Below are 13,676 nucleotides of genomic sequence, written 5' to 3'. Positions count from 1 at the left end.
ATCCCAACCCTCCTGTAAGGCAGCAATATGCAGCTGTCCCATATGGGGTTCGAACCTGCAAACTTTGGTGTTATCAGCACCATGCTCTAACCAACTGAGCTATCACAATTGTCTTTCTTCAAGATGAGGAAGACCCCAGTTTTGACCCCCAGCATCTCTAGGCGGAGTTTGTGGAGAAAACCCTTCTGAAACCCTGGAAAGCCATTGCCAGTCAATTTGGACAGAACTGAGCTAGATGAACTTGTGGTCTGACCCACTAAAACCCAGCTTCTTACATTGCTATGATAGGTACCCTCAGTAATGCGTACCTGTTGGAAATTAAAAACATCTCTGCTCGACCGGGCATCCATTGATAGCTGCTCAATGACTTTCCCCATCTTTGTTTACTGTGCTTACAATGTGCAGTCCCCGCCCCCCAGTATATTTTGATTTGTTTTAATGTAATGTTTTTGAACACTGCAGAAACCCTTTCATAACACAAACATAGGATAAGTAATGTTAAATGATGCCAAGTTAAAGCAGACACACAGCTGCCATTTTCAGCAGCAGGTGTGTCGCAGGTAACCTGCATTTCCATCCTCTGAGCTGCTCATTAAGTGGACTGTTTGCGTGCTCCTATGTCTTCCTCTGTATTGCGACAGTGACTTTAGCCCTGCCTGTGCTAAACCCCTGACCTCCTGGTACCCCCCCCTCCCTGACTGTGTCTGCTCCGTTTGTTTCCCTCTCTCTTCCAGCAGGAGCATCTGGCTGGTTAATTCCATGGTTCTCCAGGACAGCTGCACTGCCTAGCTTTTAAATACTTACAGAGGCTGCAGCCTTTTCCGCGAATTGTTTTCAATACAATATGCTTCTGCTTGACACTCTGGCTTAGGCCAATCTCTCAGAAAGCAAGTGGGGCATGCTAATTGCTGGATTTTGCACCTCAAACGTTTAACCAACTAAATATTTTCACCTCAGTTGCCAGGATTGTTCGGGACTTTTGTCCAACGAAGTGTATATGCTTCAGGGAATCAGGACAGCTGGCCAGTCGCAATACCTTTGAGCCATGAGAAGAAGACCAGGTCCTAGTTTCTGCCTTGGCCTGATTGTTCCCCCTTCGGGAAATCATTATGTCTCTGGCCTGAGTCCCCAATTTGTATGATGGGAATAATGGTGACCTACTCGTTGTGGGTTTAACCACAGAGCCTAGGACTTGCCGATCAGAAGATCAGCGGTTCGAATCCCCGTGACAGGGTGAGCTCCCATTGCTCGGTCCCTGCTCCTGCCAACCTAGCAGTTTGAAAGCACGTCAAAGTGCAAGTAGATAAATAGGTACCACTCCGGCGGGAAGGTAAATGGCATTTCCGTGCGCTGCTCTGGTTCGCCAGAGGCGGCTTAGTCATGCTGGCCGCATGACCCGGAAGCTGTACGCCGGCTCCCTCAGCCAATAAAGCGAGATGAGCGCTGAAACCCCAGAGTTGGTCACGACTGGACCTAATGGTCAGGGGTCCCTTTACCTTTACTTTACTCGTTGTGTGGCCAAAACATAAAGGAACGTAAAGCAAGTCTGAGTCCCATCCAATGGAGTGGAAAACTCCCTTGGTGCACTCTCTGAGTGGTTGCAGGCAGGCACTGCAACAGCAGGAAAAAAACCTGTTCTAGCCCTCAAAACCTAAAGTGGGTGCACGCTTTTTAATGCCCTGGGGCTCCAACAAAGCACGGCTTTGCAGTAGTGCTATGAAGACAAGGCCCCAGAGGCACTGTGGAAGCATGGAAGTGGCAGAGGCAGCCCCAGCCACCAATGCTGAGCAAAATGGTAGCAAGTAGAGGTTGTGGACTCTCCTTCCTAGGTGATTTGTAAGCAGAGGTTGGACGGCCACCTGTCATGGGTGCTTTAGCTGAGGTTCCTGCACTGCAGGGGGTTGGACTAGATGACCCTCGGACACCCTTCCAGCTCTACGATTCTGCAATAACAAGATCAGGTTCTCTGCTACACCAAGCAGAAGAATAATGTAGGCTGCCACCTATTTAGGAAATAATGTAGGCTGCCACTTATTTAGAAAAGTTGTCACATTTCTCTTTCTTTCTTTCTTTCTTTCTTTCTTCCTTCCTTCCTTCCTTCCTTCCTTCCTTCCTTCCTTCCTTCCTTTCCTTCCTTTCTTTTGTGATAAGAATTTTAAAGTCTTAGATATATAATAAATGTTCATAAATGTACCAACCAAGCACGTACATAGATCAGCACAGGAAGACCGACCTGAAACCATTTTTGATTCCCAAACTGACCATATGTTTTCTCTGCAAGGCCATAGAGAAATGGAAAAGCCTCCCCATTGTCTTTTCCTTCACAAGCCCTGTCTTAAGGGTATGTCTGTGTTTGAATAGGGTGAGCCTGTGACCTGGCTCAGGAACTAAGCATTTATCATTACAAAAGACTGGCCAGGCTCCCCATGGGTATCCAATCAAGTGAGCATTAACAGGTAACCTGTCAGATGAGATTAAACAATGCACTCAGATTTCTGCTGTAGACCGCCTTTTCTGTGATGTAGGTATGGTGTATCTGGGGTGGTGGTCTTGGGTTACACCCCTTCTGTGATCTATGTATGGAGGGGTGGTCTGGAGCGCCAGGGCAGGGAATTTAAAATTTCTATATAAGGGCAGGGACTTCTTTGTTCTGGGTTCCTCCTCCTTTCCTGCGTGTGAGGGGAGCACCCTGTTGCAACAGCTTTAATAAAGATCAGGCTTACTAGCTGCTTTGCTTCTCAATATTCTCTGGTTGGCCTCTGTTATTTTCTCCTATCAATAGGGAACCTACGCAAGGACTCTATATGGGCTCTTGGATACCCCATAAGGAAAAAGGGCAGATTTTTGTTTACAACACTTTCTTCCTTTCTTTTTAAAAAAGCATCATTAAGCAGTTGTTGGCTTTTAAGGAATTGTTGCAGAGTGCAGCGGAGAGAGAAACACAGAAAGATTTCATATGATCCACGTTTCCCGCTTTGCTGCATTGTGTATTCGAGAACCTGAACTCTTTATTAATCTGCCCCACATATACCCCAAAATATCCTTTTAGTGTTTTTCATGTGTCAATGCAAAGGAAACCCAGGATCAAACATTGGCCCTGAAGATTTAGCTCAGTCAACAGGAAACTAGTTGCATGGTGCAATGGGTGGCCCCACACATCTCCATCGGCACCCCCCCCCAACTGGCAGCTGTTGTTTGTTTCTTGTTATTAAATGAATTTCAAGGCCACTTTCCAGAGGAACTATCTCACCCCCCCACCCCAAGGCAGAATACAACAAAGCAACATTAAAAATTTAAAACAGCAGTAAAAAAAAATCCCCACAAAATTAACAGCAGCAGCAGATAAAACATCTCTTAACTAGAACAATCATAAAATCACTTGAATGCAGACCAGAATAAAGCAGTTTTCAGTGTTTCCCTAACAGTCAACAAAGCGGCAACTATATGAATCTCCCTGGTAAAGGCATTCCAAGAATACGGGGATAATAATAACAGTAATAATATTCACCCACTTTACAGGATCATTATAGGGATTACAACAATTTAATATACACGTAGCACTTTGAATGCATGAAAGCACCATATAGATAACCAAATATTTATTATCTGTTATTTCCCCCCCTAAGGCAGCATCTTCCTATCAGCGTTAGAAACTGAGATGTGAAAGCTAGGAGCTAAATAGCCCCTTAAACCTAGGTTTAGGGACACTTTTTATAACAAGGATACAAAGCTGAAAATGAATGAAGTGCAGCTAGAATATTATGTTCATTTTTTTACATGGTCTAGTCCTTCCCCTGCCCACCTCCCTAATATTCTTAAGAGGATCTCTTCTCCAGTCTTCAGAGAGTAGCTGGAAGTAGGGAGGCAGGAAAAGGTCCTTCTTTCCTTCCAGTCTGCAGTTTTTCTCTGATATCTTAGGTGCAGTGCTGTGCCCAGAGCTCAGAAGCTGCTTGTGCTAATGAAATTCCCTGTCACAAAATGTGCCTAGAACAATGGGAGTTTCGAACACTGCTTCCTATAGAAAGGCATCTCTCTCTCTCTCTCTCTCACACACACACACACGTCCATCCCCCCCCAATAGTCTGGGCTGGTCTTTGCCAACCATTCCTACTAGTCCCCAGTGGCAAGGTCATGCTGGCTGTGGCTGATGGGATTTGTAGTCCAAAAGAATTGGAGTGTGCCAGGTTTGGCTAAAGAATTCGCTACTTCGCAGCAGCTGCTTTTAATAAGCACCAAAGTTAGCAAGAGGGACATTGGGTCATGTTTCACCTGGACATGAAACAAGAGGCTAAAATTTGCTTGCTGCCAGCAATATTACCTTACTAAAGTCAGTGATATGGGGTCACGAAGAGTCGGACACGACTAAACAACAACAACAACACGTCAGTGATAGCAGCACACTCCTATGGCTAGAATAGTTAAGCTATGGAATAGTTACTATGGAATTCGCTCCCCCAAGAAGCAGTATGGGCACCAGCTCAGATGGCTTAAAAGAGAGCTGGACAAAATGTTTCCACTGTACCTCCACTGTTGGAGGCAGTTATGCCTCTGAATACCAGTTGTTGTAAGGGAACCAGCTACAGTGGTGCCTCGCAAGACGAAATTAATTCGTTCCGCAAGTTTTTTCTTCTTGCGAGTTTTTCGTCTTGCGAAGCACGGTTTCCCATAGGAATGCATTGAAAATCAATTAATGCGTTCCTATGGAAACCGCTTGCCAGGCTGGCGGTGCGGAGAAGGGCTTTTCTCCCCACCGCAAGCCTTCAAGACAGGTACGGGAACAGAGGGGAAGGGGTGCAGCGCTTCTCCTCTGTTCCCGGGGCTTGCGGTGGGAGGAGGGTTTTTCCTCCCCACCGCCAACATTCAGAACAGCATTCTGAATGTTGGCGGTGGGAAGGAAAACCCTCCTCCCACCGCAAGTCTTCAGGACAGCCATCCGAAGGCTGGCGTGGGGAGAAGGGCTTTCCGCCCCACCGCAAGCCTTCGGAGGAGCCTTCCGAAGGCTGGCGCGGGGAGAAGGGCTTTTCTCCCCACCGCCAGCCTTCGGAGGAGCCTTCCGAAGGCTGGCGCGGGGAGAAGGGCTTTCCGCCCCACCGCCAGCCTTCGGAGGAGCCTTCCGAAGGCTGGCGTGGGGAGAAGGGCTTTCCGCCCCACCGCCAGCCTTCGGAGGAGCCTTCCAAAGGCTGGCGCGGGGAGAAGGGCTTTCCGCCCCACCGCCAGCCTTCGGAGGAGGTCCGAGGACAGTGGGGAAGAAGGGCTGCGCTTCCCCGCTGTCCCGGAGATTTCCCTATGGGCTTTCGTCTTGCGAAGGAAGCCCATAGGGAAATTCGTTTTGCGAAGCGCCTCCAAAACGGAAAACCCTTTCGTCTAGCGGGTTTTCCGTCTTGCGAGGCGTTCGTCTTGCGGGGCACCACTGTAGTATTTACAAGACTCAGGGCATTCTCAGTGGTGGCCCCAAAACTCCCATCCAATGGACTTATGCTTTGGCCCTTCCCCTCTAGCATCCAGGTGGGCCTAGATTAGCTTCCGCTGCATGGCTGCCTTTAGTAGATTCCTTAAATAGCTCAAAAGCTGTTTGTCCTATCAACCTGTTCTGCTGTGCCTGGTTTTCTATTTATGCCTTGACTCGCTCCTTTGCACAGCTCTTTCCTGTTAACTTAGTAAAATAAATAAATAAATAAATAAATAAATAAATAAATAAATAAATAAATAAAGTTCAAAGCTGCATATGGCTTTAGAACTGCATGAATACTACTTGGGGTGGGGGCGGGGGAAATAACGTGAATAGGTTCCCAACATCTGCTTGCAGTGCATTCACGGATGAAATCTCTCTCTGAAATTAAATTTCAAAAAGTTAAGCTTTAAGAGAGAGAGAGAGAGAGAGAGAGAGAGAGATTGAGCGCTGCCTGCTACCTGAGAACTACGAAAAGACCAGGTGCTCTGAACACTGTAATACCTTTTCACCAGTTGCATTATGTATTTAAGCTTTGAACAAAAAACATCCCTAGATTTCAGTTTGCTTCTCCCTGTACGGCTGCATTCTAAAATAGTTTTAAAAGTTTTCAGAAGTTCTCCTGGGAACTTTGTGGAGGGGGGAGGAAATAACACAGGAGGGGGGCAGTTCTTTCGCACACTCTCGCCACAATAAAACTCCATCTTCAGGAAGAGGAAGAAAAACACCACCCCCCCCCCAAAAAAAAACCAGACCCCTTTTAAGACCCCTCAAGCAAAATCTCTCGTGCTTCTTTGTGCAAAACTGGAAGGCTTGCAAGGTTCCTTCCTGCCTCCCCAGAATTGCCTTCAGAAAGCCCAGCCGAGAAACAACCGCCTGCCCCTATAAGCCACTTACTCTTAGGCAGAGCTCTTCCCACTGTCTGTGCAAATGCTCAACTTGTTCTTTCAGCACCATCACATCTTCCGCAAGGATGTAGTGCGCCAGGCCCTTCATGCTGCCAAGTTTGTTTGCGTTTTGGTTCCAGTTGGCCAGCGACTTCTCCAGCTCCTTCATTGAAACACCAAAGGGGGGGTGGGAGACACACAACAACAGACCCTTTCAGAGTAAGCTCTGGGAGAGATGTGTGTGTGTGTGTGTGTGTGTATTTTCCTCCAAACCTTTTGGTTAATCCTATGATTGGCCTGTAGGAGGGGGAAGGGAAATGGGGGGGGGGAGGAGGTGGAGGAGGGGAGGAATTTGCATATAGGAGCAGGCTGTGACTAGATGGGAAGGGGGGGCGTGGAATTCCACTGGGGCAAGCGGCTTTATCCTTGCAAACTGCAGTTGTAACTTTCAGAAAGGGGCAGTAATTCCATCCCACATCCTTGAGATGTTTGGGAGATTCAATAAAATTAAATTAAAAAGAGAGGGAATCTGTGGTGGGGTCCTGTTCATGCCATTCATGCTGCTTGAAACTAGTACAGTGGTACCTCAGGTTAAGTACTTAATTCGTTTCGGAGGTCCGTTCTTAACCTGAAACTGTTCTTAACCTGAAGCACCACTTTAGCTAGTGGGGCCCCTCCCGCTGCTGCCGCGCCGCCGGAGCACGATTTTTGTTCTCATCCTGAAGCAAAGTTCTTAACCCGAGGTACTATTTCTGGGTTAGCGGAGTCTGTAACCTGAAGCGTCTGTAATCTGAAGCGTCTGTAACCCGAGGTACCACTGTAGAACAAACCCATGGATGTCTACTCAGAAGCAAGCCCCCCCCCCAATTCTGTTCAGTAGAGCTTCTTCCTGTGTAGAGGATTTCCTTCCCCTTCACCTTAAGGGTGGGGGTGGGGAGGAGAAGGAAACATGCTTTGAAGCAGTGTGTTTTTGTGTCATTTTTGTGTCACCTCAACAACTTAGATCAGAGCCGGGTGTGTGTGTGTGTAACAGTTAAGAGTGTTGGACTAGGACATGGGTAGGCAAACTAAGGCCCGGGTCCCGGATCCAGCCCAATCGCCTTCTAAATCCGGCTTGCGGACGGTCTGGGAATCAGCGTGTTTTTACATGAGTAGAATGTGTCTTTTTACTTAAAGTGCATCTCTGGGTTATTTGTTGAGCATAGGAATTCGTTCTTTTTTTCTTTCTTTTCAAAATATAGTCATTAGCTCTTCAGACAGAACCAGACAGAGGGCCTTCTCGGTGGTGGCGCCCGCCCTGTGGAACGCCCTCCCCTCAGATGTCAAAGAGATAAACAACTACCTGACATTCAGAAGACATCTTAAGCCCTGTTCAAGGAAGTTTTTAATATTTAATGCTGTACTGTTTTTAACACTTGATTGGGAGCCGCCCAGAGTGGCTGGGGAAACTCAGCCAGATGGGCGGGGTATAAATAAATAAATATATTATTATTATTATTATTATTATTATTATTATTATTATTATTATTATTATTATTATTATTACATTAGCTCTACACTAGCTCAGCATGGTGCCCCAACCTGCTTTCCAGAACTATTTCAGAGCATCAGGAGTTGGGAGTGTGGATATTCTTTGAATCAGCATTCCTCAACCTAGTGCTCTCCTGATGTTATGGAGCTACAATTTGGGAGCTGTAGTTGAAAACATCTGGAGGACGCCTGGTTAGGGAAACCTGCCTCTAATTATTCAACTTGCATAAATTTACTGGGACGAAAACAAATGAGAAGAGAAAGGCTCCTATAGAAATTAGGACGTCAATAGCCAGGCAAGAGGAAGCCCATTTCCCAGAAGCGCTTGAGGCTTCTGCCCCACTGGGCAGTAAGGCTTGACTAGGACCTGGGAGACCAGGGTTCAAATCCCTACTCGGCCATGTAGTTCACAAGGTGACCTTGGGTCAGCCGTTGCCTCTCACAGCCTAACCTACCTCATAGGGTTGTTGTGGCAATTCATTGAGGATGAAAGGGGGAGAATCATGTACGACACCTTGAGCTCAGTGGAGAAAAAGTTGTGTTGTAAATGCAAAAGAGAAACGATATCTTGGTTTTAAAAGCTAAACTAGGGAAGTGCCATATTTTTCGCTCCATAAGCCACACCTGACCATAAGACGCACCTGGTTTTTAGAGGAGGAAAACAAGAAAAAAAATATTCTGAACGAAACAGTGGATGTATGATTTTTGTGGTTCATGCTATGGCCACAGACATGATATGTGATTTGACGGTGAGTTTGGGGTACCCCAATGCAAAAATCCTGAGAATCCATGTGGATCCGTGCTTTGTAACGACATTTTTGCACCATTGCAGCCCCATAAAACAGTGGATGCGTGGTTTTTTTGGTACCGGCTGTAGCCATGGACATGCTATGTGATCTGATGGTGAATTTGGGGTGACCCAATGCAAAAATCCTGAGGATCCATGGGCTTTTACCTCCCCCCTCCCAGGCAGCCTCCTTTATCTCTAGAGCCCCTTATCTCCCTCCTGATCCCTTGCCGATCAGCTGCTCAGCGGCTTCGTTTCAACACCCACTTCCTTCTTTCTAAAAAAAACCAATACGGTCTGCTTTTTGCCCCTGGGCAATTCGGCTCCAGGGACCACGCATTCACTCCATAAGACGCACAGACATTTCCCCTTACTTTTTAGGAGGAAAAAAGTGTGTCTTATGGAGCAAAAAATGCGGCAATTGACAATTCAGGGTTTTCTTTACCTTGACGTGTTCCTTGGCGGCCTGAAGCTCAGCATGCTGGACTGGAAGAGGGTCTTTTATTCTTGCCTTCAGCTCCCGGAGCCTGTTGCCCAGGTTTTCAGCTTGGCTTTTGCAGCTCTCCCACGTCTGTAATTTCGAAGAGGGAAAAAGCAAGAAATGAAGGGAGCTAATGGACGCCAGTAGACGTTACTTAAAAGGATGGACGAAGCTAGGAACACCTAAGCCCTGAGCTATTTTGTTGTCCTCTTTACTAGACAGGGCAACTTGGTGTGCAGAGGTAGAAACTGACACTCAGAAAGCATCATTGCCCAACTCAACATCCAAGCCAGAGCTAGTGTAAGAAAATTCAGAAGCATTCAGGATTTGGGGACCATTTGCGAACACTTGCAAACACTCAGGCCTTTGTAAAATCTCAGGAGCCAGCAAAATAGGAGTGGATTCAGATCCTGAACCATGGGCCAGGATTTATGTTAGGGGGGCAGAACCTCAGTTATTTTTATTGATTTACTTGATTCCCCCCCAGCTACGCCTGTGTCCTGAACTCTTCTACTCCCCTGCCACATAGTCTAGTTTTTGTTTTTTAAAGGTAGGCATTCCTTTGTGGTGTCAATGCCATAGCAACCCCCCCATCTAATTCCTTAATTAGTGTGCCTTGGGCTTGCCAATCAGAAGGTTGGTGGTTTGAATCCCCACAATGGGGTGAGCTCCTGTTGCTCGGTTGCAGCTCCTGCCAACCTAGCAGTTCGAAAGCACGCCAAAAAGTCCAAGTAGATAAATAGGTACCACTCCGGTGGGAAGGTAAATGGCGTTTCTGTGCGCCGCTCTGGTTTTGCCAGAAATGGCTTAGTCATGCTGGCCACATGACCCAGAAAAACTGACTGCGGACAAACGCCGGCTCCCTTGACCTGTAAAGCGAGATGAGCGCGGCAACCCCAGAGTCGTTCGCAACTGGACTTAACTGTCAGGGGTCCCTTTACCTTTACTTACTGCCTTTGGGACAAGCTTTGTTCTGCAATTTGTGATGGGTCTGTGTCTCTAAACGTACATGTTGCTTTCATCCTGTTCTCAAGATGAATCAACACCAGCTTGGAAACTCCATTATAGGAATATGGGGGTTCCGAACTCTCGCCAGGGTCTTCTCTTATGCTAAATACCTGCAGGGTGCGCTGAAGCTGCTTTCTGATCTTCTCCAGCTGAAGATGGGTTTTGCTCCAGGTCTCTTGCACATGCGTCATCTTGAGCTGTAGGGCAATTCTGGCCTCGGGGTTTGCCACATCAAGTAACTTCTCCCCGGCTGCCAAGGTTAAGGCGTGCTTGGTCTGCCACCTCTGAAGGAGGATCTCCTTTTTCTAAAAAGAAAACAGGAAAACATGCCCAAACTGTAATCATATGAACACACAGAGACACGGCCACAAAGGAATAAAACAATACCAAACAGTTTTAGTAGAGAAATCATTCCTTTTTAAGAACCAGTGTTTGGAGAGTTCTTGTTTAAAATGTTCTCTCAGTCTGGTTTCCGCAGGATTTGTACAACGATGTTGTTGTTTAGTCGTTTAGTCGTGTCCGACTCTTCGTGACCCCCTGGACCAGAGCACGCCAGGCACTCCTGTCTTCCACTGCCTTCCGCAGTTTGGTCAAACTCACGTTAGTAGCTTCGAGACTCATGTTTGTACAACGATAACAATGCCTAATATTTATATACAGTGGTACCTCGGGTTACATACACATCAGGTTACATACACTTCAGGTTACAGACTCTGCTAACCCAGAAATATTACCTCGGGTTAAGAACTTTGCTTCAGGATGAGAACAGAAATCGTGCGGCGGCAGCAGGAGGCCCCATTAGCTAAAGTGGTGCTTCAGGTTAAGAACAGTTTCAGGTTAAGAACGGACCTCCGTAAGGAATTAAGTACTTAACCCAAGGTACCACCTTAAAGACCAACTAAGTTAGTTCTTGGTATGAGCTTTCGTGTGCATGCACACTTCTTCAGATACACAGTAGTATGTATCTGAAGAAGTGTGCATGCACACGAAAGCTCATACCAAGAACTAACTTAGTTGGTCTTTAAGGTGCTACTGGAAGGATTTTTTTTATTTTGACTATGGCAGACCAACACGGCTACCTATCTGTAGCTTAAAAATAATAATTCTCCCTGGATGTCCACCAATAAATTCAAGGCAATGTGTGGGGTCCCTCTCAGTCATTTTATCCAAACAACTCTTGTTGGTAGGTTAGACTGAACGTGTGCCTCTCTCTCTCTCTCTCTCTCTCTCTCTCTGTGTGTGTGTGTGTGTGTGCATGTGTGTAAAGAAGGCCTCACATCCAGTCACCCTGAGAACTTTGTTGCTGAGTCAGGATTTGAACCGAGGTCTTCACAGTCTATTCCAAATATTCTCCACATTACATACACCCCCACCAGGGGCAGGAGAGGAGAAACAGCCAGGACAGCTGCAGAGCAGGAAGAATATCTACAATCTTCCTGCTCTACTTTTGTTGATGCTCCCCCAAAAAGGAGAAGAGAGATACTGAACCATCCTTGGAGAAAAAGAGATGATTTAATATTAGAGGTAGCTGGAATAATTGGATCCACTGCTTTACGAAAAAAAACGAAGTCAGTTTTTAATGCAGGGGTGAGCAAACTTAAAGCTTGAGGGATCTACTTTATTTTTCCCTAGGACCCTGGAGCCAGGTGTGCAAAATATTGACTTAACCTGGCGGGCATTCTCCAATAATTAAGGAACAAAATGCCAGGAGTTTCTGATCAGGACCAAAACAAACCTCTTGAGTCCTTCCATATATAAAAAATGACCCTACACTTGGTCTCTCCTCAAGCATTCTATTTCAGCAACCTAATTTATAGGGGGAATTATTTTCTGTCATTGCTATAGTTAAGACAACTGAGAGTCAGAAATAATTTTCCGTTACACTGCAAACCACCTAGATTCTGAGCGATCTTCTGCCCACCCCTAGTTTAACGGATGCCAACAGATGCCGAGTCCCCTTTAAGTTTTCCAAGCTATTTTGATCTTTTAAAAATGCAATGCTATCTATGTTTTGCTGGTTGTAGGAAGAGGAGGCCTAACCTTGACGTCGTGACTCAGATTCCTGAGTTGGTGCAGACTATACTTCTCCTGACTCTCCACAGCAGCCATGAATCCACTTGTGTGCACGAGGATCTTCTTGATGTCTTGTAGTGAAGTTGTGAATTTTTGCCATTGCTTTACAAGACTGTCAATCTCGCCCTTTCTCTGCTGAGCTGCCCGGACGATGCTTTGCCACTGTTCCTTCAGCAGGGTGAGTTTGGAGAGAAACGTGGTCCTGAAGTGGTCAGAGATTAACTTGTCAGTCATGTAGCATATTCTTCTTCTTCTTCTTCTTACTACTACTACTACTACTACAATTTATATCCCACCCTTCCTCTCCCAAAGGAGTCCAGGGCAGCAAACACACAAACGATAGAACAATTAAAAACAATTGCACTACAGATTTAGACTGGGAACAATTTCAACTTGAAAGGCTTGTTAGAAGAAGGTCTTCCATACACACAGATGTCGCCTGTCTAATATGTAATGGGAGGGAATGCCAAAGATTAGATGCCACAACACAAAAGGCCAGATTCCTATATTGTTTGGAATGGACCTTTTGATAATGTGCTACCTGCAGGAGGCCCTCACCTGTGGTGTGGAGTGATCACCTGGGTATATAAGGGGTGAGACAATCCTCTGCTCGGCTCCATGACTCACTGTTTTAGGCACGGTGATTTATTCAACCCTCCCTTAAAAACTGTTGTCGAGTTCAAGCCTTAGAATGCACACCCCCCGCAACTGCACCCCAATTTGAAACACACAACCGAGGCATATATCTCACCGGTTTTCAGCTTCTCCCGATTCCAGCACGTGCAAAGCCTTTGACATGATAGAATCAAAAGTCTGCTGGTTCACCAAGATCTCAGCTTGCAATGTCTGCAAACACCGAAGGAAATGTTTTAATTATGCTTCACGCAAAGGGAAAGATTAAAACCACGGCACAAGTAGAGCCCTTTGCAGAGCCCTAATCTGCCTGGGCACTTTATTTGCAAGAGTTCTGCTCCAGCTCTTTGAAGATGTGAAATCTACACCCACAAAGTGCAGCTGAGAAGTGTTTTGAGAAGAAAGAAGGAAGGAAGAAAGAATGCCTTGCCCTCCTTCTTCCCGCAAAGGATAAGTGTGGCATGTTTACTTTGGGAGTGGGGAGGGCATCTTTCAGCCAAAGGGCCACATCCCAGGAGTGGGCAGGGCCAGAGGAAAAAGAGGGCAGAGCAAGGGTTGTGGCCCTTACTTCTTTACATTTGAGCCAGACTGTATTTAACTAAATAATCCTTTTAAGGCAGGATGAAACTTGGGCACAGGAGGACTAAATATTAATAAATTATTATTATTATTTTTACTACTACTACTACTACTACTACTACTACTACTACTACTACTATTACTATTACCAACATTACAAAATTCCAGCTATTTTCTACTCCAATACTTCAACCAATACTTTATCGAGCCCTGGCCATGCCTTCACCTATGTCTTGAAGATGCAAGTTA

General features: G+C 46.1%; 1 protein-coding gene across 1 annotated transcript in view; it reads right to left on the bottom strand.

The window, feature by feature from the left end:
* The window catches only part of SYNE2 (spectrin repeat containing nuclear envelope protein 2), a 229,664-nt gene that overhangs the window by 32,962 nt on the left and 183,026 nt on the right, over positions 1-13,676 (bottom strand). The window contains exons 90-94 of the mRNA XM_081213478.1: positions 12,967-13,061; positions 12,183-12,417; positions 10,253-10,447; positions 9,099-9,224; positions 6,347-6,499 (exon numbers count right to left, since the gene is read on the bottom strand). Of these exons, the coding sequence (XP_081069604.1) occupies positions 6,347-6,499; positions 9,099-9,224; positions 10,253-10,447; positions 12,183-12,417; positions 12,967-13,061 (804 nt within the window). The remainder of the gene's footprint in view (positions 1-6,346; positions 6,500-9,098; positions 9,225-10,252; positions 10,448-12,182; positions 12,418-12,966; positions 13,062-13,676) is intronic.

This window comes from Podarcis bocagei (genome assembly GCF_964188305.1).
Source record: "Podarcis bocagei genome assembly, chromosome: 1".
Lineage (NCBI taxonomy): Eukaryota > Metazoa > Chordata > Lepidosauria > Squamata > Lacertidae > Podarcis > Podarcis bocagei.
The sequence above is the reverse complement of the archived record's forward strand: the minus strand, read 5'-3'. Positions and strand labels throughout refer to the sequence as shown.